Genomic DNA, 27,348 nt, shown 5'->3' on the forward strand with positions numbered 1-27,348 from the left:
ACTATATGCCGGTCACATGCTTGCCGCGCAAGCATGTCCTGGTCTTCCATCGAGCGGCCGTGTCCTGGTCATCAAACTTTGGAATTCCACGTGGCCGGCTCTAAGGCGCACCCATCGTACTGGCCGGAAAACGTGATCGTTTTCTAATACTATTTTCCTGTACGCGAATAGCTTGTGATCAACGCTCTTTCAATACGCACGCTCACCCGACAAAAAGTTGGAGAAATAGAGTGGCTCAAAAAAGCAGTGTACATACCTATGATCTTTCTGGACTTCGCGTAGCGCGGGAGTCCATAAGCCGGTTTTGAACGTGCCATATGAAAGCATTCACCTACCGTACGCCCAGTCTCCCCACTTTCATTGGTCTTACTTTTTTCGTGTCTTTTATTAAACTGTATTGTAACCAGATCCGATCGCCCGTCACCACCAAGCGCAACATTCTTCAAAACGAGACCTCATGCTGTCAAGGCCAGCCGACAGGATCCGCATTACTCGAGCCGCATAAGCCACGGCATTTCTGCGTTTTCTTTCCTCTTATTTATCATGCACTGCAAGCACAATGACGCAATCGCTCTGCACTATCCTTTCCTCCCGGCTTCTCTCTTTTGAATTTACAAATATGCTCGTTTTTTTGTTCCTGTTATTTTTTGTCATCTTATTGAGAAATTACCGCAGCACCACCCACGAGACGATCCGTATATAAAGTGGCTACAGCAGAAAGGAAATCAGCAGTTGGACCAACAGCAGCTGAAAGACATCATGGTAAGCGTGTGTCTTGGTGCTCTATCATTGCTTTTCTATACTGCAAAGTGCTTCAGAAGACCTTACTTGCATCAGTGTTTCTCGGGACTCTACTCTTGTAATCCCACTGAATCTTGGAATCCCACTGAAGTGTACCCTCCAATTTATCGTTGCTGTCCTGAGGCTTATAATTCCTCTTCCAAAGGCGTCATATTAGGTCAGATAAACCTCTAATACTATGCGGTGGCTATTAGTTGTAACCGGATATACCTCCCTTAAAAAAAGAAAAACTCTGCGTGGACGTAATTCCAAAGAACGTTGTGTAGTCATGATAGCTCAGCTTTGACTCTGATTACGTGGCCCCAAGGAAATGAGAAAGCTCGGAGATAAGTTAATTATTCCTTGTGTAAGTCCCCTTACCGCATACAATGGCATAGGAAACTTCAATTCTGATATCTCAATGTGGCCAGATATTTACATGGCCAATTTGTATGAGCAAAGATCTACAGCGGACACTCTGTGTCTCTACAATACCGTAGGCCAACAAATTTATTTCAATAAAAAATAACTTCCATGTAATTAGGAGGAAAGCTGTTGTTGAGAGCACTGTACTGTAAGAATAAAAGAACAAAATACCGATTGTCGTCCATCGGCTGCCTCCACCGTACGTTATCCTGGGCGCTTAGGAAAACTACCTAGCTGTGCTAAAACGCTTATCCGTTCCAGGCTCGAGCGCCCGTTACCTGAAAACATGGCGTGCGCTGCAGTCAATGTAGCTGCCATACTGGCGCACTGCCTCCATGGTGGAAAGCTGGGACCTTATCTGCTGATTTTATCTCGAACAGCGCGGACACAGCTGAGAGCTGTGCACCAGAAAAGGCAGTGGTGATGTCATGTGAGAGCTTTAAATAGAACAGCTGCAACAAGTGTAAAATCAACCAACTTGAGTGGTTAAAAAAGAGACTCATTGTCCGGTGATACGACTTTCCTTTACCACCTATGCCAGCCTCACCCACTCTAAACCTACGAACATTTTCCCCACGGCGGAGCAAAGAATCGCTGAAGCTCCTTCATTCGATCATCATCTCCCCTTACGAGATGTAAGAAGATAAGAACCTAACGTGCTCCAGGCCTTCGACTCTCCACTATCACACACTTTTCGTATGAAAAATTTCTACAACCGTATTAATAAATCAAATTCAGCTTTTTTTACACGAACAGTCAACTATGCAGTAGCTTACCGCTACACAAGCTTTCAATGGCCGAAAATGAATTCATGTGAGCGATAAATAGCATTTGACTGTTTTCTCCCTCGTTTCTCTATTGTTTCTTTTTGTCTTGGTTCTGTTCCGTGCTACCATTTACCCATTTCGTTTATTGCACATCCAGTGCCCTAGTACCTTGAATCACAACCTATTACCCCAATATTTTCTCCACTGCCCCTTTCCCCCTTCTCCCATAGCTGTGATTACCGGCTTTAGTAAGTAAAAACAAAAATATAAAAAAAATAATTGCCCGCACCGATTTCTTGCCTAATCAGCATGGCTGATCATACCTAGCAGCGCGAAATTTAGAGGTGGAAATTTTGATTGAGTAAAATTCCAGCTTGGCTACTGTGAAGCAATCAATGACAAGCACAGCCTCCCCAGTGTTTCTTCCAAAAAGCATTAATCCATTCATTCCCAAACTTCAATCGCTGTGTTGGACATTTTCTGTGCAGATCCGCGCCTGCATTGTTCTGGCCCTGGCCACCAGCGCCTTTGCTGGCTACACCGGTTTCGGTGGATACGGCCTTGGCTACGGCCTCGGCTATGGCGGTCTTGGCTACGCCGGATACGGCCTGTCCAACTACGGCCTGGCCCATGGTGTCGGCTACTCCGGTCTCGGTCTCGGCTACAGCTACGCCCCAGCCGCCGGCGTCGCCGTCGCCGCTCCAGCTGTTGCCAAGACCGTGTCCACCTACCACGCTGCTCCAGCCGTGGCCACCTACGCCGCTGCCCCAGTCGCCACCTACGCCGCTGCCCCAGCTGTCACCAGCGTCGTCCGCTCTGCTCCCGTCGTGGCTGCTGCTCCAGTCGCTACCTTCGCCCCAGCCGCCAGCTACGCCGTCGCCGCTCCAGCTGTCACCAAGACCGTGTCCACCTACCACGCTGCCCCAGTCGCTACCTATGCCGCTGCTCCAGCCGTGACCAGCTTCGTCCGCCCCGCCCCAGTTGTGGCTGCTGCTCCAGTCGCCACCTACGCTGCTGCCCCAGCTGTGACCCGCGTCGCCACCTACCAGACCGCTCCAGCCGTGACCAGCTTCGTCCGCCCCGCCCCAGTCGTTGCTGCTGCTCCAATCGCCACCTACGCCGCTGCCCCAGCTGTGACCCGCGTCGCTACCTACCACGCCGCCCCAGTCGCTACCGCTGTCGCTGCTCCAGTCGCCACTTACGCTGCTGCCCCAGCTGTTGCCACCACCACCGTCCACCACGCCCCAGCTGTGGCCACCGTCGCCCACGCTGCCCCAGTCGTTGCTTCCTACGGCGTCGCCCACGCTGCTCCAGCCTACGGCTACGGTGTTGGCCACCTCGGCTACGGTGTCGGCCACTACGGTTTCGGCCACGGTCTTGGCGCCTACGGCCTGAACTACGGCTATGGACTTGGCTCTCCCTTCGACTACACCACCCTCCTCCGCAAGAAGAAGTGTAAGTACTTCATCCCTTTTCTCTCAGGCTCCTAGTGGCGAGCACGTCAGGGGAAAGAGTGCTCTTGTAGTTACAAGCATGAGCGCAGGAGTGGTAGGTATTACAATTATCACAAAATCGTTTGAGCATTTTCAGTCAATCTGGCTCTCGTATTTGGAACCGCCTGAGAGGTTGCAAATTTTTCAGAATTTTTCATCATGTGCTACGACAAGAACTTGGAAGTGCTAAGAGCAAAACGAAGTAAGGCATAGTGCTATGTCTTGAACCGACCAACATTCCTTGCCGCGTATTGACCGCGTCTTCTGGAGGTCAATGCTTGGTTAACCATTAACGGCGTCTCGAAAACTGAAGCAATAAATTTAGTGTTCATTCAAGAGCCGAGAGATGAGAAATGCCAAACTACAACTCTCCCACAGTCACACTTAATTTGCGTGTTCTAGTTGTAATACTCTCCCTTGGTTTGTGAAATTAAACTATATTTTAATGTAGTCTTTATTTCGTATTATCAAGAATTCTCAGCAGGTAGTTCAATTTTAACTAGGCGCAACCTTTACAGAGTGATAAAAAAGGTATTGAAGCTTCTCACGCATTGCTCGAACCTACAAAAAGGCATACCAATAGATGAATGAAAATACAAAGGTAATACTGCATAATAGTTTGTGAGCCAATAATAAACGCGGTATTATTTCTTATTTTCAGAAACACCATTCCTGACAATCACGCCAGTAATCGACGAAGTCGATTAGGCTTAACAAATCAAGAGGGATGCATCATCTGTCTTGGTGCCCTTACTGTGACCCGAGTGATGTGTGTCAATAAACGAAATGACTTTACCAGTCTGTCCACTGTTGTCATCCACTCAAGTGTTTCTGGCTGCTGATTCATGCTGCAGTTAGCGCACCCTTTATAGATTTTGTCTTTATACCACCGACATGGTGCGATAAGCATGCTTGTGTATGATCCCTGAGAAGTAATGGGATTGTGTTCAAAGTTGTGTTACTTCCTCACAATTCTAATCAAGTAGTAACTCTGCGATGAGATTGTTGCGCAATAATATTTCTTTTAGAGCGATAGCCTTATTAGCGTACTATCGCGGTCACACTTAGTGGGAACACGGGAGCGCGTTTCGCGAGCTACTACTAGAGCATCCTAACGGCGCCGCGTGGAAACAGTGCGCATGCGCGTTGCAGAGGAAAGGAGATTACAGATCTCGCCGCGCGCATCGCTTCAGTAGACAGTTTTAGTACAGCGTTTGTTGCCTTTGCGTACGGTAAATGCTAAATTTTTGCGTCGCGCTACGTGAACACCGCGAGAGGAGTTTTAGTAGAGCGTCTCATCAGTTTTGCGCAGCGACAGGCTAATGCTTACGGCGCCATCTGTGGAGTGTTTTGCGAAATTAATCGCCGGCTGATCTGCTAGCGGAGGGCCGGAGTACTCGGACATTTTACGACTATCCAAACAATTGTAAACAAACGCTTTCCCGTTAGTATTGAATGCAACACGGCCATAACGCGACATGAATATTCTCTTACCTGGGTACGCTCCATAAAGAAAGCGTTTAGGCCCCGTGGCACTTTCGTGCAATCGCAGAGAACGCCCTGAACCGAATGCCCGGGTTCGACGCATGCATTTTATTCAACTTCAAAACAATCCATGCGTGTCGGACGATCACGGCATCCCACATGCGTTGCAAGTCTGAACCGCCATTGACAGGCGATCGGTTGTTTGCCTCCTCCCACCCGTCGTAAATTCGGCACTTACCTCGCACGTAGTTTGCGGGGACGAACAGCAAGTCACTTAACTCTGGCCCGCAAGCCGAGAAGGCTTTTAGCCACGCTAGAGCACTGCACGGGCCCGGGCCGGCCCGAAAGCCCGGGTCCGACCCGGCCCGAGGGCCGGGCCGGGCCGCCCGAAGTCGATTATCGGCAGGCCCGGGCCGGGCCCGGGCTCAGTGCTGCGGGCCCGGGCTGGGCTCGAGCTCGACGCCACGGGCCCGGGCCGGGCTCGGGCTTGAATTTATAGGCACAGCCGTTAATAGTTCCGACGTGAAGTGCAGAAAAGAGCATGAAATTGAATATTCTGAGTATACTTTTACAACCTTCTTGATGTTAGTTGTACATATTGTTTTAAAAATGTGTTTTGCAAGGGCTGATAGTCAATATACTGTAACATTAATGACATTTCATGTACTGCAACAAGGTTTTATATTTTGGTGTATAACATATCAAAGATAGGGTTACAAGGAATGCCCTAACGGGGAAGGAATTAATTAAGCCATCCTGGAGCTGTGCATCTATGTCTGTATACGTGTGCTTTAGATGTCGAACCAATCTAAATGCGGCTGCCATGGCTGGAAATCAAACTCACGTGCTAGAGAAGCGCAACCGCTTAACAACCACTCCAGGGAAAATATTTCAACGCACACACATACTCGTGGATTCAAATGGAGAGCAAGAAATTCCATTAATACCAACTTGTGACCGAAACAACGCCATGAAGTTGCCAAGAGTCTGGTCATCAAAGGTAATGTTGTCTCTCGTGTAAGAATACGAGCTATTATTACGCCCATGTGGCGTGAACTGCAGACGGTGTGAGCTAAACAACGCGTACTTTTAAACCCTTATTTTTTGCGTTACAATTCAGGGCGTGCTTGTACAGACTAGATGCTCCTTCTGATTTCCCGCTACGAAGGCACTCGACCAAATATAATAAACAAATTTTTTTCAACGTCTAAGACCAGGCCTGGTCACACACATGCGGGCCCTACCTAGGCTAAAAAAAAAAAAAGACCGTGCCCGGGCTGGGCGTGGGCTTGAGAGCCGTCATTACGCGCTTCGAGACAAGTTACAGCCGCATAGGCGTAGCAATACCTTCAACCAACGTGGTTGAAGAAACTACAGCGCAGTTTCTCGAATGCCCATTTGGAAGCAAAAAAAAAGTATCACTTAAAAAAAACTTTCCCTCTGTAAAAGAGGACAACCGCCACCTTAAGCAGGAAAACAACCGCTTTGTTAAAGAATTGAAAGAGGTAAGGAGTGAGGTGGTTGACCTCCAGCAGTACAGTCGGAAAACTAATTTGGAAATTAAGGGCATCCCTTCGACACAAGATGAGAATCTCCTAGAAACGATGCAGGCCATTTGCTCCTCGCTGAAAGAGGATATCACGGAAGCAGACATCGAAGTTATACACCGTGTTCCAACAAAAGATAAAACTAAATCAAATATCATTGTGAAGTTTGCCTCCCTGAAGTACCGAAACCGTGTCCTACTAGCAGCCAAGAAATGCCGGCTTAATACATCTGCGCTGGGTTTTGTGGAAAATGATCCTATCTTCATCAATGAACATCTTTGTCCTGCGAATAAGCTAGTACTAGGAAAGGCTCTGGCAGCGAAGCGAGAAAAAAACTGGAAATACACTTGGGTTTCCGACGGAAAAATTCTAATGCGGAAAGCAGAAAAAACAAAAGTACTCCATGTGACATGCGCAGAAGACCTGAACAGAGGTGTTTAATCCGATGACTTTTACCATTTCCGAAATAGAGCAAGCTAGGCTTGCGTTTGATGATTTATCTATGCTACATTGCAACGTAAGGAGTATCCGTAAAAATTCCGATAATCTTCTTGCTTACCTGTCACAGTTTTCTTTTCGATATGACGTCATTGCCGTCACAGAAACATGGTTGAAGGGAGGTGAATCTGATTTTATACCAGGCTACAGAATGCTATCGATGCCTAGGCGCAGCACTATACGCGGTGGTGGCGTAGCCTTTTTTATCAAAACTGGACTTCCCTTTTGCGCTTCTGAGGTTAAGAAACACAGCAGTGACGCAACTGAAGCCCTTTTTGTAAAGTTGCAGTGTGGCCTCATAATTGGTGTTATTTACCGTCCGCCGCATTCTAGTGTGCAAAAATTCGTTTCTGAAATGGAAACCAGTTTGATGTCACATGCGACAACCAAGAATCCCATCGTAGTCTGCGGTGATTTTAATATTGATCTTTCATCGGACGATTGTAGTGACTATGTCTTCCTTTTGCAGTCTTTCAATTTAAAAAATGTCATTAACTCCCCAACCCGAATTACCAGTAAATCTGCCACTCTCATCGATCACATGTTGTGCAGCTTAGATATGAATTTGCGAGCCGGTGTGTGCGATGTCGTTGTTGCCGATCATTGCCCAACATTTATGTTCTGATCACGAGCCTGTATGAGACCCTCTTTTCAAAGTCACCCGAAGCGAACTTCTCGTATTGATTATGTGAGTGTTAGAAAACTACTTGAGCGTGATAATTTTGAAAACCTGGGTAGTGACGATGTAAACATTGAATTTGAAAATTTTGTTTCTTACATCACAAATGTAATTACCCAATCTACGCGTGAATGCGTCAAACATAACTATGAAGACCCTGTGTGCCCGTGGATAACTCGAGACATACTTGCTGTTCTGAAGAGTAAGGATTCGTACTACAACAGATGGAAAAGAAACAAAACAAATGAGTATTACCGCAAGCAGTTTAAGTACTACAGAAACAAGTCAGTAGCAATGATTAGAAAATCGAAGAAACTGTATTACGCAAAAATGGTTACACAAAACAAAGGTGACACGAAACAACTATGGAAGATTGTCAAAAACGTAATTGGAATAGATCGACAAAACAAAGTCACACCCAAAGATATCTCCCAACACGTTGCTAATAATTTTAACGAGTACTTCATTAATGTTGGTTCTGGCCTCACCCGGAAATTTCCTTTACAGTTATCTACTACTCCTGCACCCAGAACTGTAAATAATAACTTAGGTTTTCATAACATTTCTATAGAGGATATGCGAGCCAGTGTCAGTAAAATGGCAGTAAATAAAGCATCGGGTCTTGATGGCATCCAGATGCGTGTTTAAAAGAAAACATTGATATCATTGGTCCTTATTTATGCCACCTGTTCAACCATTCCCTTGAAAATAGCTGTTACCCGGATATACTCAAAGTTGCAAAAGTGGTCCCCAAATACAAAGATGGAGATCCAAACGAACCAGGTAGTTACAGGCCCATATCAGTACTGAGTGCGCTCAACACTCTCTTCGAAAAACTAATTGCGCAACAGGTTAAAAAATTTCTTAAAGAAAATAATATTATTGCACCCCAGCAGCATGGTTTTGTAGAAAATAGATCTACTTCAACAGCCGTACTTACTTTATCACAGGCTCTCAATTCCGCGATGCATCAGAATAACATAGCTGTCGTTGTTTTTCTGGATATTAAAAAGGCATTTGACACGGTTTATCATCCAATCTTGCTGCAGAAATTAGAAAGTTATGGCTTTACAGAGTGCACACCTAAATTCTTTCATAGCTATTTATCCTCCCGGAAGCAAAGGGTTCTTAGTAATGGTTTTTTGTCAGACGTTAAAGAGATAACTTGCGGTGTACCACAGGGCTCTGTTATGGGTCCCATATTGTTTTCACTTTATATAAATGATGTCCCTAAGGCTCTTTCCTCCTGACAAATAATAATGTACGCAGATGATGCCGCTCTTGTTGTTTCCGGAACATCTCTTCAGGAAATTCAAACCAGAATAACCAGTGAGCTGAAAAACCTATCCTCTTGGTTTTTTGAAAACCGCTTAACACTTAATGCAGACAAAACTAAGTACGTCATTTTTCACTCTAGGTACAATACCACCCACAATTATTTTACACTTACTCTCGGCAGCTCATTAATACAGCAAGTATCGCATTTCAAATACCTAGGAGTAATTTTTGACTGTCATTTACACTGGAAAGAACAAATAAATAGCACATGCAAGAAACTAGCTTTTGGTTGCCACGCGCTCTTTAAGGCGAGATATTATTTTCCGTACGATGTACGACGCTCCCTCTACTATGCATTCTGTCATTCACATATCAGTTATTGTTGTGAATCTTGGGGGCAAACGTATAAAACCTACCTGTCGCCTTTACTTCGTAGGCAAAAACGAGCATTGACTGCGTTGATAACTGATTCAGGTCTTTTCAGAAACAACGTTTTCCATGATAATCACGTACTGTCGTTTTGGTCCTTGCGTAACTACAAAATTTCGCTCGTGATCAACAATATAATAAACACCAATTCTCCCTTTCCATTAAGCCCTTTCACCTTACCCTCTCGTAGTACAAGGCAAGCCTCGAATTTCAATTTCAACCTTCCCAAATGTAACAATGTATATGGTGAACGCCTGATCGAGTTCAGTGGAGTCAAAATATGGAACGACCTTCCGATAGAGGTGAAAACAGGGAGAAATTTGAAGATGGCCGCTAAACAGCATTACAAGTCTTGTGAAATTTTATCGGAAACTCTTGCTAGGTGAATCATCTTTTTAGTGACAATATTTTCTGTTGTATTTGTTGGGTCTATCTGTGAATATGTACTTTTCCAGTTGTATGACATGTAGCCCTGTGTACATCTCAATTTTTCTTGAGCCCTCTACGCTCTGACGTTTAAGTGCTTGTGAATTGCTTGTGAATTGCTTGTAATTTTATATTGGACCGGCCACTAGCCTATGCAGCTATCGGTCCAAACAGTGTATGTACATACTTCGTGTTTTTATGAATAAAGTTTCTCATTAAAAAAAAAGCAGTCGTCGCTGGCTGAGGTGCACCATGACTTGTCCTAATAGTTTCTGTAACGACGACCGGGAACACCGGGCTAGCGTAGATTGGTGTATCCTCACTCGAGATTTGAAATTGCGGCCCGATATTCGTTGTATTCTTCCCGCTGAAGGAGACGCGCGCTGCATATGGGCCGGATGTTAGTACTTTGAGCCAGAAACGTCTCTTTTTTGAAAATGAACCTCTATACTTAATTCCCCGCTACGTTCCACAAAAGAAGTCTTCACAAGTCCTCGGTCGTCATCATTCATAGGCGCACTTGAACGCCTACGCAAATAAAAAACGATTGTTTCGCCCCGCCAAGAGGGTAACCAACCTGATCGCTGGTCTCCATACCAAAACGCTAAAGTTGTGGGATATGAGGGGTTCCTCGGGGACCTCGCCAGCACTCTATGGTAGGCCAGAACGCTAGCTCCCGGCGTGTCAACCACGCGGGCTCTCCAACCTACGGCAGCCCAGCGAGGTTCGCCGATACGAGAACACAGTAGGCAGTAGTGCCGAAGCACAGCCGTTTATTTGGGGAATCCCAAACCATGCTAGCCCAAGGCTCGACGGCGTTCACGAATCACGCCGTCCGGGTCGTGATCACGAACGGGAGGCAGGCACTCACGGCGCGCGACAAACAATAGTTACCACCTGAGATACATGTATCCGCCGACATCGCCGCGCTGTTCCGCCGCTCGTGCCCCAACCGGGTCACCGGCGAGACTCTCCATCCCCGGCGCGCACACGTTCGCGCCGCCCGCGTGCCTATGCCCTCGCACGGACCGGTGGTGCCATCTCTCGGGGGACGCCGAAGAACCAGCGGAGCGCCGGACCGGTTTCCGCGCAAAGCGTCTCTCCGAAAGCGCGCGCCGGCTCGGGATCGTGGGACCAAGTTCTCCACGATTCCCACAAAGTCGAAAACGTCCCTGAACTTACTAATGCGAAAACACTTTAATGTTACCCGTCTCTTTAGCTACAAAACAATACCGGAAAATTTTCGTTTATAGGCAGCGATAACAAGGAGGTATTACATTTAACACACTGTGGCTTACCTGTTCCAAATAACGAACGCTAGAAACTTTTGAACGGTGTATTTTGTTCAGATTTTCTACAATATTCTCCGTCTTCCGTTTTAGCTTCCCCTAGCGATACGTTTCCCTTGTGGATTCTATTGTAATAGGCTGGTTAGGAGTTAGAAGACTTAATTAGCACCTTGAAAACTTCTTCGGTGGGTTACGAAGCCATTAATTAGACAAAATTAAAATTATGGAGTTGTACTCATCACTAATTCCTTCCAAGACCTCTCACCAGTCTTTTCAGTGTTCACGCGTACCTGGCGATTGGAAACAGGGTAAAGTGGTTCCCGCAAATCAATCACCTAGCAGTCGTTTACCGGAGAACTACCGTCTCATTACATTCAGACCCATTCCCTGAAACATTTCAGTGACGTATTTTAAAGATGTAATTTCAAAGACGTATTTCAGCCAAAATTTTGCATTTAGGCAAACTTGTGTTGTGCGTGTAAACGCGTCCTGCCGCAACTTAACATAATTGTATCAGAAATTCGTAGTTGCACTTTATAACAATTCTGCATTAATGGCTGCACTTTTACATGTATTCACACATATGAGTGCAATTTCAACATGAGTATACATATTATCGTTGATGTCAGAACACCATACAAAGGCATGTGTTTCAAATGACAGTTAGAGTACTCCAAGCCTTGCATACCATTTTTCCTCACAGCCCGTCCGGTCCGCCGAAATCACCGCTCACAATGCACTGTTATGTTCCTCCAGCCCCAACCTTTCGACGTATAAAGAGGGGCAATCAGAAGTATTAGGAACATGGAAGCGCTGGCCGAATTCATTCTGTTGCATCGGCATGCAGCACCACACGGTGTAACCTAAAGGAACCTGAAAGGAACTGACAAAGTTCGTCGTTCTTTCTGCCCTGCTTCAGCTAGCGCCTTAACCGCGGCTTCTTCACTGGAGAACGAGTGCGAATTACACCCTGACGTGAATCTGTATTCCGCGCCATCACTGCACCCCCGCGAGCGCGTTGAAGCACGGCGGATAGTGGTCGGAGCCGCTTCAAAACAGCCACTCCTACTTGTGGTAGGGCGATCGCTTTGCCCTGCGCGCATGCGCTTTCAGCTCCTTTTCATAACATCTCAAACTACCACGTCACACTACCGTTTTTCGTCCACCGCTCCCGTGTTCAAATCACTTCTGGCGGCTACTATACATCCGTAATGTCGGTACACGTCTGCAAGCTTGCTTGAAAATGCGCAAAATAAAGGCCACTGCACTTCCGTAAACACTAACCTCCCCCATCCCCTCCCCCCCATGTTGAGCGCAACATTTTTAGGGGCGAAGCTCCTCTTGCTCGGGCCCTGTCCCGGCCGTACACGGCACATTGATGATGATTGTAGCAGGATCCCCCTAGGGATTGGCCATCCAAAGATTGGCCGAAGAGGTCAAAACGTTCGTTGCTACCCAACAAGGAGGAGAGGAAGAAGAAGAGGTTGTCGTTCGTCGCCTGCGAGCTCTAGACTCTTGCTCGGCCCTGTCCCGTCCCTCATTGCTGCCATACGCGGAGGGATGATGATGATTGTGGCAGGATCCCCCTAGGAATTGGCCAACCAAAGACTGGCCGAAGAGGTCAAAAGCTTCAACACGTTCATTGCTACCCAACAAGGAGGAGAGAAAGAAGAAGAGGTTGTCGTTCGTAGCATGCGAGCTGAGGACACGTACCGGGGGTACGCGACACAAGACGCTCCGCAGAAGGCGACGGCCAAGGTGGCTAAAGTGTCTCACACCGAATTCGCCAATTTATCCATGGAGATTCTCTTTGTCCTAAACAAGCCCTACATAACCACCCCAAACATCGATTTCGTCGACGGGCTTGTCAACAGAGCGGTGGAAAGCTTGACGTGCCGAGTTTTTATATGATGTGTGGGCGAATGTTTCACGGTTTTACCGATAAGCATTTTAGCTTCGCCCCTCTCATCATCATTCACTTCGTGGAGATGGCGGGATTTTTTTTTTAGATCTTTGAAGTTACGAGTGATACAAAACACGCTGTGTATACAGAAGCGTCCGACGGGACTCTAAACTTGCAACTACGGTAACGACCAGCGTCGTTACGCAAGAAAGGGCAGCGTCTGGCACTGCTTTGCTCTCTCTCGCCTCCTGTAACCTCAACACCACAAGAAATCATTAGGAACAGCAAAAATTAACCAAAACCACTCAAAATATAAATGACACTACGCAGAAAAAGGTACAGACATGGAGATAATTGTATGCTGATCTGCATCATTCTACACAGATTGTCTTCATTATTTTATATCCAGATTTTCTTATGAGTTTCCAATGAAATTGGGATGTAATTTTATATTAAAGTGTTCCTATGTTTATTTTTGACCGTTATGTGCATTTACCCTATTATAGCGGTTATTGCCTTAATCTCACCAAGAGTGTACATTCCTGAAGCGGTAGTGTGTTTATTCGTGCTTGTATCATTTTCTTTTCAGATTTTGTTTTACTTGTCGTGTACGGAAGAGATGTATGAGAGAACGATCTTTGATTAGTTTCTTTTTTTTTCTCAACACCTTTTTTCTGTTTCTAGCTTTTTGAATTTTCGACATTCTTTTCCACCAGTTACCCAAACATAATCATGACTATATAACGAAGAAATATGTTACTTTTGTCCTATTCTGGATTTTTGTTAAAATACAGGGCGTTGCAGGCTGGGCCCGTATTCCCCAATGTTTTTGACGCGTGTCAAACGTTCTTTTGTAGCTTTTTTATCTTGTTGGAGGAACCTGTTTAAGATTACCGCTTCTTTCTTTTCAGTTACTTTTTGTAATTCTTTTCTTATTTATTTTTGTTGCTAAAAATATTGTTTCACCTATTACGTTCATTTACACTATCGTAACGATTACATGTGTTACTACCGCCAATGGTACATTTTCGTGCAAGTGCAGGGCGTTACACTGTCTTGGTTGAGGGGTACTGGGCAAAGAATGCTGCACTTTAAAACTTGGCAAGAGCCCGTGTCGAGCCGCCTCTGCTTTTTTATTTTTTCGAGGAACATGTTTAAGATTACCGCTTTTTTTTTCAGTTACTTCTTGTAATTCTTTTCCTAATTATTTTTGTTCCCAAAATATTGTTCCACCTATTACGTTCATTTATCCTATTGTAACGATTACATGTGTTACTACCAACAATGGTACATTTTCGTGCAAGTGCAAGGCGTTACACTGTCATGCTTGTGGGGTACTGGGCAAAGAATGCTGCGCTTTAAAACTGTGCAAGAGCCAGTGTCGATCCGCCGCTTCCGTATCACGGAGCAGATAAAAAACCTCTATCCCACTATTGCAGGCGACCTAATTTATGCCAGTCGAGACATAAAAATTCGAATGCCGGTGGACAGCACCATGGTAACGCCTTGAGCGCTGAACGGGAGCGCCGTCGAACGGCACGCTAAACACTGCGCAAAAGAAATTGTAGCCATTACATCGATTTCAACACGAGTCAAACCTTTCAAGTTGCCAGCAAAATTCGTTAAATGCATTGTCAGATATCCTATTTACTTCTTATCACTCAAGTTGTTTCTACCGTCCCACAGAACATTTGGTTTTTACTCCGGCCAGCGTATCAGACCTCCTGGCCTGAAGCGTCCGCGGAATAGAGTTTGTCCGGGGTTAAATATCGGGTCACTTATCGCGGTACATTTTAATCTCAAGGTATTGGGATTTACGCCGTAGTTATTCAGACATAAGGCCAGGTTTCCCAAATTTCGTAGACTTAAAGACATACCCCACATTATACTCGAAGCTCAGCATGTATATATGGCAATTTTTTCCCTCTCCAAACTTCCCCTCGCCTTATAATCGTGACCGCCTTATAATCGAATAAATACGGTATACGATGTATGTGCGTTTTTTCAATAAAACCACTGACGTAAGCTTGTAGAGGGGAATGATTCCCCCCCCCCCCAAGGCAGTATTTAGCCCGCAAAGTGGAGTAGACAAAGATGGTAATTTTTCTCAAAATAAAAAAAAACACTTACAGTTAGCGACTTTCATATCTCAAGCTATCGACCAACTTTACCCGACTTCCATGTCTGCTCTCAACACGACAATGAAGCATTTTGCCATTTTCCCGGAGAAAACACAGTGCAACAACCAAAGGGGGGCGAATTTGTTGGCCCAACCTCTGCGCTAGCTCCTAATGACAGTATATACTCTCTGACTCCTTGTCACAGCATCCTGAAATTTTGAGGTGAAGGCCTTAAACCGACAGTGAAGTGAATTTGTCAAGCTCCCGTTTGTGCTTGCATGGCGTAGACTGGCTCAAATTAGCACACTTTTTATCGTTTATCCGGTTGACAAGTCGGTAAATATTTTAAAAAGCTCGAAAGAAGAAAAACTACCATGCGCGGTCTGCGGCGGCCGCGCCAACTAAACGCTGTGACGTCGGGAGGAGGTGGCACCGTGATTGGACGATGTCCAAGGTTAGCATTCAAACAAGTTTCGGTTTCGGTTCTGTAAAACAACATGCTTGACAACCGGCGTCATCGGATGGGCCTTCTGGATACCTCATTAGTCGTTATAACGCGCTTATGCCATGTTTTTGGCTGTAAAATGCCTAAGATAAGCCTCCCAGGACGGCTTGGAATCGTAGCATTCACTAGCCGAGGCCTACGCAGTGGATGAACGCCCTCCGCGTCACTGCAGCCACTCAAATGCCATGCGCATTTCCTTCATATTTGGAGCTTGCCTCACTGATGCCTGTATCGTAAAAAGCGGGTTCGCACCAGGCCAAGGGTCTGCTGAATCTGGCCTGTGCCCACTGCCTGCAAGCAGTCGGTGCTTATGGCAAAAGCACGCCAACGAGAACTCGCTAGCGCGTCAGTGTCAGTCTGCGCGCGTTCTGCGAAGTCGTTCGTGGAGCAGTGAACGTTACGGCCCAAAAACGGTGAACTCAGCACAGAAAACATCTGCCGAAAACTATAAAATCAAGTTACAAAAAAAGAATACCCTCCGGGATTCCAACTTGCGACTTGCAAAATAACATACCCTAGCGCTCCGGACAACTCGGCCACGGGCCCGTGCTGCGGCGCTGGAAATATAAGGTATATAACGTCTAATCAGTCTACACTTTTATGACGTTTTAGCATTTCAAGTAGCTTAGTTGACTACTTGGTGTGTAGCGCTCGTGCAGTTAGCGTCGCACAAATTTCCACAATATCTCACGTCTAGCAATTGCATTTCTTAGACGGAAAAGCGTTCGCAGATGCGTAGTCGTGCCGCTGACCGCTGATCTTTTTCACCCAGCGTAAAAAAGTGATTCCTGCGCCCTAGGTTTACGTTGTACGGTAAAGGTCTCAGTTGATTTTATTTCCTTAGTACCTTTATTGACTTCGCTGACTTATCCCGCCTTCAAGTGGCTGTAGATCTTCCTACTAGTGTACCCGTCAGGGAAACGTCGCATGTGGGCTTGTGCAGCGCTTCTGTGGAGCGGCGTGCACTTGGAGCTTGATACAGTGTAGAAACTGACAAACTAAAGAAATCCACGTTCTTCCATTTCCAAACGTGTCGTGGCGTAGTTTCAACTGAGCGAACAAATTGCGACGCCCCGTTGGTGGCCGGCGCACTAAACGGTGGGCCGACTGTCTCGGTCAGTCCTCTGGGAATCACGGATGCGGATGAGCTCCACAGGGCCATGAACGAGGCACGACAGGTGCACTGGATGTCATGGAAGGCCTGGTACGAAAACACTAGTCTCTTCTCCTTTGAGAGGGACAGGGTGGGGAACAAACACGTGGCTCCGGCCCGGTGCAAGGTACATGGGGGACAGGGATTTCATCAAGTCTCTTCGCCCTCGCAGCAACCTGTTCCCAACTCGTACCCTCCCCAACAGACTTGCCTCGAATCCTCACTCGAGCCTCTGTAGGTGCTGCGGGACACAAGGAGGAGACGGCCTTCCACATCCTACAAGAGTGCACCTTTGTTAAGGCGCCGCGCTGCTGACGTCATAACTTCATTGAGTCGCAACTGGCTGAAAAGCTTCGGAAGCGTAACCCTTCGCAAACATCACCAGTGAATGCCTCATCACGGATCGGGACGGTGCGAGGCTTCGGCCAGACATCGTTCTCGAGCTGCGGGACCAAATTCCCGTGATTGACGCGGTGGTAGCTTGGGACGCGACCGTCGGTCTCCTCGAGCGCGTGAATGCCGGAAAGAGAACTAAGTACGCATCATTAGCCCCGGTAATTGGTCCCAAGCACGTCGAGGTCTCGGGGCTCACTTTCGGCGCGCGCGGGCTCGTGTGTGCTGGAACAAGGAGGGCTGCCCATGAAATTGGCTTGACAGATGCGGATATGGGCTGGCTAGCAGCCTGGACCTTGGTAGGCAGCCTAATCTGCCTTAATCGTTTTTCCAAACTTATCACCGCTCATGTGTGGGGCCGGGCAGTCCTCCTTGTAATATCACAGTAGCTTCTTTTCCTATTCAATCACTCATTACCATTCTTTTATTAATGACTTGCATTTTTTGCGGCCACTTTTGTGGTTAGGCCCCTATTGGCCTTTTTGTTTTGTTTTTTTTAATTCTTCCATGTATGCGGGACTTTAGTATGACTGGAATCAGTGCGATTGAATGGAGCGAGTGGGTTGGTGACTGGGATTGTGAATGTGACTCTGAATGTAATTCACTCCTCCTTGCATTGCTGTCCTTTCGTTATTTCACCATCAGTATTTTAAGGGTCATTAGCCAGGTGGCGGTCGCCTTTTAGTGACTGGTCGTCTTCGACCTTTTATTGCTTTTACCACCTACCCAACATCCTTATACTGATTCAATTATGTTTGCATCCCTTTGCAGTTATTTACTTCCACTGTCCATGCTCTACTGTTCTCATGACTAACCACTTCACTCATATTTTACGTCATGATACTTATGTGTGGGGTTAGTTTATTTGTTATTCTGTCATCTGTGCCTTTGCTCTAGACTTTCCTGTTTTCTGCGTGGTAAATCCACATGTTTTCTGGCTCTGTGAAGCCAAGTGGGGGGTAAGAAATCAGTCCGTTTTTCACCCTAGGCCCCTTGCGAATACAGCGTTGAGCGTCGCCCCCCTTACACCAGCCCATACTGACGCTGTGTTGTTTGTGTCTTTTCGTTGCCTGTGATTTATGTATGTATCTTCCTTGGGTTTTTGGGTTTTGTTGTTTTTGTTTGCTGTTTTTTTTCTCTATTTCGCACAAAAGTGCCACCCTTGAGGGCTGGAGCTGATCCGGAGGTGACCGTTTGCAAAAGAAGAAACCAGTGGGTGCCCCCTACATGGAGGCCTCCACCCTGGTGCGCATTCCCGCAGATGAAATTTCCGGCGCCACGGCCCTCATCGACTCCAATCTACCATCTCTATTGGAAAATAAAACGTACTCGGCGAGGCGTGCAGTAGCGCAGTCAATCCAAGTCATTTCCTTTTGACGTCACACGAAAACTCCCCAGAAAATTTGCGAGGATGCAAAGAGGAGGACACCATTTTTGAATTGACTTTTCTACTAAATAAATTCGCGTATACGTGCCCAGAGTGGTCTAAACATGACCTATGGACTCCGGAATACAATCTGCGCTAGTAATCCCACAATCACTTCAGTGTTCCTTTAAGTGTCCAGTCCGTAAAACACCATTGGTTACTGTCGTGGTTCGGTCAAAAAAAAAATGGGCCCCGCTGTAAAAAGTAAATAAAAACTTGTGGGATACGATGAAATTTAATCCCCGATCTTCCCGATAGGAGCCCCTTACGTTACTACTGAGCTATCCCCGCTTTTGTATGACTCGTTTCTGTTTAGCACACAATATTCCTAAACGAAACAATATTTACAGATGAAACATGTTTTCACATCGCCTATCCAGTAGTGGGACGGGTTTGTTGTTAAAATTGATCGAGTGTAGTAAGGGGTTCCACCATTCGCAGCCACTGGTAAGAGGGTCCTCAGCTTTCTCCGCTTAGACTAATTAGGATGCGCTCCCTCGGCAGTGCTGCTGTGTCTTCCTCGTGGACAAATCGTTGTGGGCCCAGGCCATGTGCCCACTGCAAATACTACCCTCAAGAGAATGGTCCATAAAGAGCTTCACTGCAACCATATATGGCGTACGGTTTTTGATTGCAGATGATGTGGAAGATGTACCCTTAGATATTGTGACGGCAACTGGACTCCACAGACCTAACCACTTGGCAATGGTAGAAAAAGAGTTGTCGTTGTTGCCGTTCCTTTCTACATGGCACATACGCCCTTGGGGGATTGGCTGGGAACCTGGAGCTTTTAGGGGCCAATGTGGCCACTTCTAAACAATCACAAAGCTCCCAATCGGAAAGGGAAACTTTGTAGAATAGTGCGGGCCTCGGGCTGACGAGGAATAAACGCAAGCTAAAAGAGAGACGCAAACACGATGCAGCAGAAAACAAGCGAGTCGACGTTATTCCCGCAATATCTCGGAGAAAAAAAACTAACGCAAAGAAGAGACGCAAACAAGATGCCGTAATAGAGAAGTTGTTTTAAACTACCACTGAGCTTTCACCTTCAATGCGCGTAAACAGACTTAAGCATCCTAAAAAAATTTTCAGTTCGAATATTTATTTCATTCATTGCTACTATTCCTTTGTGTTGTAGTTTGGGGTCTTATTTTTAGGTTTTCGTTTTTTATGTTCGGCGATGCCTCCTTCGTAGAATGACTCCTCCCGCCACCCCCCTCCCCCCCCCCTGCCGACATGTTAACGGATACGTTGTGCAGGCTACAGCATACGGCGGGAGTGAAACATTCACATATTGTTATCTTGCTCGCGGCGCTTTTGACAACGGATTCAATGCAATCCAAGTCAGTGTAGGAGTACCAGATTGAAGCTGCATTATTGTGGCTCGTACTGGATAATTGTAGCAAATTGAGATGATAAATACGTGCAGTATTCTGAGAACTACTCGGGATTAAAAACTCAAATATGACCCTTTCAATATATCATATGATAACTAAAGGCCTCGTTTTCTCCAAGCATAATGAATGCAACATTACATTTCTGCGACAGCAAGACAAACAAATAACACTTCGGTGGTGTACCAAGCTGACTTACTTTACTTACTAAGTATTCATAGCATTGCATGTTTCCTTTGGACCTTTGGAAGCTGGTCACAGGGATAAAAACAGTGCACGAACCAAATATTTAAAATTAAGCAATTTTAAGTTTGGAGAGAATTGTTATCGTTCTCAACTTTCAGTATTCAAAGCAAACAGTTCATGACAACCCTCCGGTTTGGCTTTTCATTACAGACAACTTAAGAAGCTCCTTACATACCACTTTATGTCCACGAAGCAACTATTAATTGCTTTCAGCACAAACGTGCGACCACGTGATGCAAGTTGGGATGAGGTAAGAACCTTGACAATCTCTCCAGTCTATTTAGTTTAGGATACGTAATTAAAAGCTATCTATGAAACGAAAAATCCATTAAAGTGATCAAACGGCAGGGTCAAGTAAATTTTACCACCATAGCGTCCACTGAAGATATGCAATATTGTTCGCCTTGCGTCCATCTACTAAAATAATTCGCTCATTACAAAATTTCTGAAATCAAATCCGTCCGTACTGATCGCTGCTGCCTGTCCGCTAACTTCGGTCCCATTCCGAGTGACAACTACGATTGGCGTAGTTGCACGTAAGGGGAGCTTGTTGGTGCGATCAGAGTCACTAACCTGTCCCCTTCAGAAGACCTCGGCAGTCCTCGTATACATCTCAACATGGTACGAACTGCCGCAAAAACGGGACGTGATAAGCTTGTAACATCACTTTTTCCTTACAACGAGATCGCCGCCTGCTCAACGCCTGTAGCCTAAAGAGCTTGCTAATGAGCCGATTAAAAAAGCAGCAAGAAATCAGCTCAGAAGGAGATATTCATTGCTCAATTTGTTAAATACACCGTAAGCTCGGTAGCCCAGAAACCAGTTTGATATGTAGGATGCGAAACAAATCGCTTCGACACGTGCCAGTAGCCGCGCTTCTCTGCCGCGAAGCTTGGGCTTCCGCTGAACTGTACTCGTATCAGATGCAATGGAATGTCAGCAAGGACGCGAGAATCTTCATTTCAAGCGGCGTTGTGAAAGGCAAGGCAGACCGACATATCCTCCCCCTATTTAATTGGTGCATACCGGGGTGTACTACTTTTCTTTTCCACATACAAATGGCATGCGGTGGGAAATGCCGAGAACAGAGTATTACCATCTTCTCGCGACTGTTTGTTGGATGTCCACGTGCAATTACTCTCTCTCTCCGTTTCTTCTTTTCCCTCTCATCATTTGTAACAGAACGAAAGCCGCCCCAGCGACGATTCCCCTAGTATAAAAAGAAGCCCGAACGCCAGTCAAGTCAGCAGTTGGACCAACAGCAGCTGAAAGAGACCATGGTAAGAACGTCTGTTCACCGTCTACCAATGATGTAGGGATATCATTGTCAGAAATTGCCAGTTATCCACGTCTTGACGTAGCTTCGAGAGATGTGGACACCTGGAGCAAAATGTGTCCCTAAAAAGTCCGGTTTTCATATTTGAAATAAGTTGTTTTTAGGCATCGGAGTTTTGGCAGAAGAAATTTGGTACAAGTTCCATATGCAAGCTGTGAATCATGCATTGAAGAATATGACCGCGAGCGCATTTTTAGATTTAGCGTAGTGAAGCTTCCTCGCAGAAAAATTGATGATCGAAAAACAGTAAAAACATTATTAAACCTTATTGATAATGCATTTTAGCAGTTCGCAGAATGCGCTTGATAATTTAAATTATTACGGTAAGTCTAGCGCTTAGGGCAACTGCTATTTCAGGCAAAAAAAAAACACAATGTGACCGTCACGATCGCCGCAACAACACGCGTAATTAGGTCACGCCGGTTACCCTTCGTGTTTTTAAGTGGTTGGAGCCTTCCCATACTAGACTTCCCCGTTTTTAACGTGTATAAGTAACTACCCTTTCTTTTGTAGGCACAGGTTACAAAGGTTAAGCATTGTTCAAATCCAGAACATTTAGCCAAGTGGACTTGCATGGTGCAGTCATAACGAATCGTTGGGAAATATGGTGACAGAAGTGCGACACATTCAGACAGATATTTCTCGTTTCAAACTGTATGTAAGTATATCAATAAACACTTAAAACTTGCTGTGCATACTAAACGTTAACACGTGGCTGCAAAGAAGCAAAGTTTACAACAGACTTCAGTGCACTCTTAAAAGGGTCAATCTGTTATAACGATGCAATTTTCTGTGGGGATAAAAGGTACTACCAACTAAAATTGCCTTCGTTTCATGTTATTCAGGTTTGATGTCATTTTCATATAAGTAGCACAATCAAATCTGGACACTTAAACGTTCCCTGCCATGTTTGACGTGAAAAGTGGCGATGTGTTTATTCTCTACGGCACAAGTTCAACCACTCAGCTCTTATTCAATTCCCAGATCCGCGCCTGCGTTCTCCTCGCCCTGGCCACCAGCGCCTTCGCTGGCTACACCGGATACGGTGCCTACACCGGTCTTGGCTACGGCCTTGGCCATGGCGTCGGATACTCTGGTCTCGGCCTGGGTTACGGCTTCGCCCCAGCTGCCAGCTACGCCGTTGCCGCCCCAGCTGTTTCCAAGACCGTGTCCACTTATACCGCTGCTCCAGCCGTGACCGCCGTCGCCCACGCTGCCCCAGTTGCCACCTACGCCGCTGCCCCAGTTGCCACCTACGCTGCTGCCCCAGTTGTGAGCCGTGTCGCCACCTACCAGACCGCTCCAGCCGTGACCAGCTTCGTCCGTCCCGCCCCAGTTGTGGCCACTGCCCCAGTCGCCACTTACGCTGCTGCCCCAGCCGTGACCCGCGTCGCCACCTACCAGACCGCTCCAGCTGTGACCAGCTTCGTCCGCCCCGCCGGAGTTGTGGCCACTGCCCCAGTCGCCACCTACGCTGCTGCCCCAGCCGTGACCCGCGTCGCCACCTACCAGACTGCTCCAGCCGTCACCAGCTTCGTCCGCCCCGCACCAGTCGTTGCTGCTGCCCCAGCCGTGACCCGCGTCGCCACCTACCAGACCGCTCCAGCCGTGACCAGCTTCGTCCGCCCCGCCCCAGTCGTTGCTGCTGCTCCAGTCGCCACCTACGCCGCTGCCCCAGCTGTTACCACCACCGCCGTCCACCACGCTCCAGCTGTGGCCACCGTTGCCCACGCCACCCCAGTCGTCGGCTCCTACGGTTTCGCCCACGCTGCCCCAGTCGTTGCCTCCTACGGCGTCGCCCACGCTGCTCCAGCCTACGGCTACGGTGTTGGCCACCTCGGCTACGGTGTCGGCCACTACGGTTTCGGCCATGGTCTCGGCGCCTATGGTCTGAACTACGGCTACGGCCTTGGCTCTCCCTTCGACTACACCACCCTCCTCCGCAAGAAGAAGTGTAAGTATTTCAGAAATCGTTTGCACTGATACAGTCTCAAAGAAAGACGTTCTGAGTTTATCTTGGTTAAAATAAGGGTCATTGCAACCTTGAGACCACTAGAGCAGTGTCAGTACAAATTTTTCGCAGTATCGCGTGGTCTTGGTTGTGTATATTTACTTACGAAAAACAAGTTTGGGGTAATCGTAGGCATTTACTTTTGCCACTGCTTGTTTACTCAAAGCACGGCCTTTTAACCTCGTGTAAATCATTTGTTTGTTAAGGCATGTTTTCTGTGGATATGATAATGGTTTTGTATTTTTTTATAATTTACACCTAAATGATGTAATTCAATACCTTCTCATTTTCAGTACCCTTAAATTTTGCGAGCTTAAATATTCAGGCACAAATGTTATTTGTTTCTTTCGCAGAACGGAGTGGGTACCTTTAAAACAATGCCAGTTTTGTCAAGTGATTCAAAAACGTATAATTCTAAACATGCTTTATTGTAGTGCTCAACGTGTTATTTTTTTTTTCAGAAATGGCTCTTTCATGAGCCCCTGCTGTCTTCGACAAGATATAGCTAATATAACAAATTTAAAAGGTCTGTCTTTTCTTCTGCGTTTATTGCAGGAGAGAGATGAACCAATAAAGTACTGCAGTTATGAAGTCCCTCTTTCGTCACCTGCCTGCAATTTTTTTCATGTTATTTTATTGCTGATTCATTGCCAACGGTAACGGTATAATAGCCACATATTGTTGTCGCTGATGCAGAACAATTAGGGTGGGGCGGCATCGGCATAGACTTCTAGTACAACATCGTTGTGATTGCTGACAAAAACCAAATATTCAGTCACCGTTCCAACGTATACCCTTCTAAATACATGAAAAGAAAACACAAATCAAGATTCGACGAAGAAGGAGTGTAAACAAATACACTGCTGAATGCCACCAAAAATTGTTTGTTCACTGCAGCGCAATATGCGGGAGAAACTCGCTCTGAGATAAAAGAAAAAGCAGAGAAAAGAACTGATATTTAAAACAGCAATTACCTGACCGTTTCGCTCATTTTATCTGCCCACCGTGTAAAGTCAGAAAAATAGGCTTCGCAAACCGTTCTCCTTCGAAAGTAACGCTTTAGTGGGTTGCATCAAAGAATTAAGGCTTCTGCTCACTCATGTGCTCGCTGGTCTCTGTAATGCCTCATATCTTAGTATTGCTCGAACGTTCCAGAATTCCCTGATCATATGAGTGCGCCGAGTTCGTTTTCAAATCGCACTCTTACACTAGAGACGTGTTCCATATTTCGAATATTTGTGTTTCGCTTAGTTTGGCCCGAAAAGTGCCAGTGACAGGAAAAAGGAATGCAGTGGTCTAAAACTAGGACACGCAGTGAACAGCAGCATGGGGGGGGGGGTTCTGAAACTTACTGTAGCGAAGGCCATCACCATTTTCTCTGGCGCACATCTTGCTAAAGCAGAAACATCAGTATCAAGCCTTAATGTACTTGTATCAAGGCGTAATGACCCAAATAGGCACGCAACAGAGTACCAACCACCCGTGGTTGAGAAATGGATCGCGTTAGGGACACCTTCTCTCTCAAAACTACAAAAAATTTCCCCGCATTTCCCCGAGGGGAAGAATGTGAAAGTGCGAATGCAGGAGTTGAATTTGCGCGGTTCGGTAATGTTCGCGAAAGAGAGATCACACACACACACACAACTACAAAGAAAGAAAGATGCATTTATTCACAGACACCTATTTGTGTTGTCGTTGTACTTGATTGCTAGAGCGGATCTCAGCTTTGAAATTTCGTGTCAGTACTCCTTTAAGCGGGTGCATTAGCCCTTCTCACGCCCGATTCCTGGCCAATCCCCCACGTGGGTATGTGCCATGTCAGCGGCCAGGCAGCGCGCGCCCATCTCCCCCCGTTGCCAAGGAAGACGAGGAGATTCCTGGCCAATCCCCCACGTGGGTATGTGCCATCTCCCCCCCGTTGCCAAGGAAGACAAGGAGCGCGCGCACCCGCAGCTGTTGCTATGTGGACGGATGGCGGTCAACGGAATTCAGGGTCGCTTATAAAGTGCATTCGCACTTAAAAGAAGCTCGAAGAAGTGCGTTTGGGGTTAAAATAAACGCCCAGCCAGCAAGCATGTTAAGACAGTATGTGATATTGTAACGTGGTGGCAGAGCAGGTGAGCCGAACCATGAAGGACGGGAATCTATCTACAGTTTTGACATGGCGGCGATCAGACAGCCAGCGCAGGGTCTGCCAGCACTTTCTTCGTCGTCGTCGTCGCGGGTCTTTTGTGATGGCGCTGTGGGGTATTGCCCAAGTAGATGTCCCATAACATCACCCCCGGTCGAGGGCGACTGTCCCGGTCGAAGCTGCGGCGCGATGAGGACTTTGATGCCGACGAGAAACGCGGCAGAATACAAGCCAAACAGCGTGTCCCATCCAGCTTCGTCGTCATCGATGATGCTCGTGCGTCACGCTACACGCCGCTGCCGTCTTCCTCGTCTTTGAGGGTGTAACAACCATCTCCTTGAAGGCGACTGTCCCGGTCGAGGCCGCAGTAGCATGATGAGGTGGGTGAAGATGAACGATGTGATGAGGCTATAGAGTGAAGAAGCTCTTTCCAACACGGGTGCAAGTGGTGGGTTTCGTGAGCAATGTCTTGCAGTATCGGCGTCCGCAAAGCAACGATGAACCGGTGAGGGCTTGTAACCACGTCGGACTACAGGGCTGGGGACACGTCGTCGTCGTCTAGTCTCGTATCGTCCGGTCTTGGCGGCTCTTGATCGGCTCGTCACGGGCTGGGACGCGGGCGGGGGGACGTCGTGGAGTGCTTGTAGCGGCGGGGTTGGGGCTGCCCGACCCGGTTCACGCACCTTCGATGAGTCCGCCGATGCCGATGAGGTGCGAAGCTGGAGCCAGGACGGGAATGACGAACCCGCACACTCCACCAAATGTAACGTGGTGGCAGAGCAGATGAGGGGAACCATAAAGAAGGGGAACAATTTATTTACAGTTTTTATATGGCGGCAATCAGACATCCAGCGCAGGGTCCGCCAGCACTTCGTCGTTGTCGTCGCGGGTCTTTTGTGATGGCGCTGTGGGGTATTGCCCACGTAGATGTCCCGTAACAATATTACACAGTGTTCTGACTCTGGTACAGGAAGTCCATGTGGATGTTTGATCTCATAACCTCAGAAATGAGAAACTTGTCAATAGAAGCGTTGCCTGAGAATCCCAGATGTGGCTTGAATTTGCGTACAATTTGCATTCAAAATGCTCATAAAAGTTGAGTAATGGGTTTCAACTACACAAGAATTGACGGAGTGTCCAACTGGCATGATCACGTAGAAAAAGGAAACGCAAATACTTGTGATTGCTGAATTCATCAACTACTTAAAAGTTCTCAGAAAACAACTGAGAGAATCGAAGCAAAACAAAACGCAGCTAGAATGAAGAGCAGTATGTGGGATGGGCTAAGGAATGGGATATAGTTCGAGTAATAGGCAAAAGATAGGTGCTTTCGGTAGTCCTATTCTAGAACGCAGTGTTTGTTACTGCCAGTGTTTGTTACAGCGCAGTGTTTGTTACAGCGCTGAATGGAGCGATATTCTCAAACAAATTTGTGCGTGTTATACATTGGTAATTCACTCCCCATCCGGCGCTCCCCATATCAGAGCCGGTGACCCATCAAGCTGCACACGCGACTTTTTTCCTCTGTCCTACCCACTCATACTTTGCAAAACGAGAAATCGTGAATCTTGAATTTAAAATAGCGACTCCTTCAGCTCGTACACAGTTTTCGCAAGATTACAGGAAGCACCAG

General features: G+C 46.7%; 1 protein-coding gene across 1 annotated transcript; it reads left to right on the forward strand.

The window, feature by feature from the left end:
• Positions 1-719: 719 nt before the first annotated feature.
• Positions 720-24,178, forward strand: LOC144147048 (uncharacterized). Its single transcript, XM_077679076.1, has 4 exons — positions 720-762; positions 2,462-3,240; positions 22,758-23,527; positions 24,046-24,178. Coding segments are annotated over exons 1-4 (1,554 nt in total). The 5' UTR covers positions 720-759; the 3' UTR covers positions 24,048-24,178.
• The last annotated feature ends 3,170 nt before the right edge of the window (positions 24,179-27,348 follow it).

The sequence above is a fragment of the Haemaphysalis longicornis genome, unplaced genomic scaffold (assembly GCF_048455015.1).
Source record: "Haemaphysalis longicornis isolate Haplotype H1 unplaced genomic scaffold, Haemaphysalis longicornis Haplotype H1 scaffold_7, whole genome shotgun sequence".
Classification (NCBI taxonomy): domain Eukaryota; kingdom Metazoa; phylum Arthropoda; class Arachnida; order Ixodida; family Ixodidae; genus Haemaphysalis; species Haemaphysalis longicornis.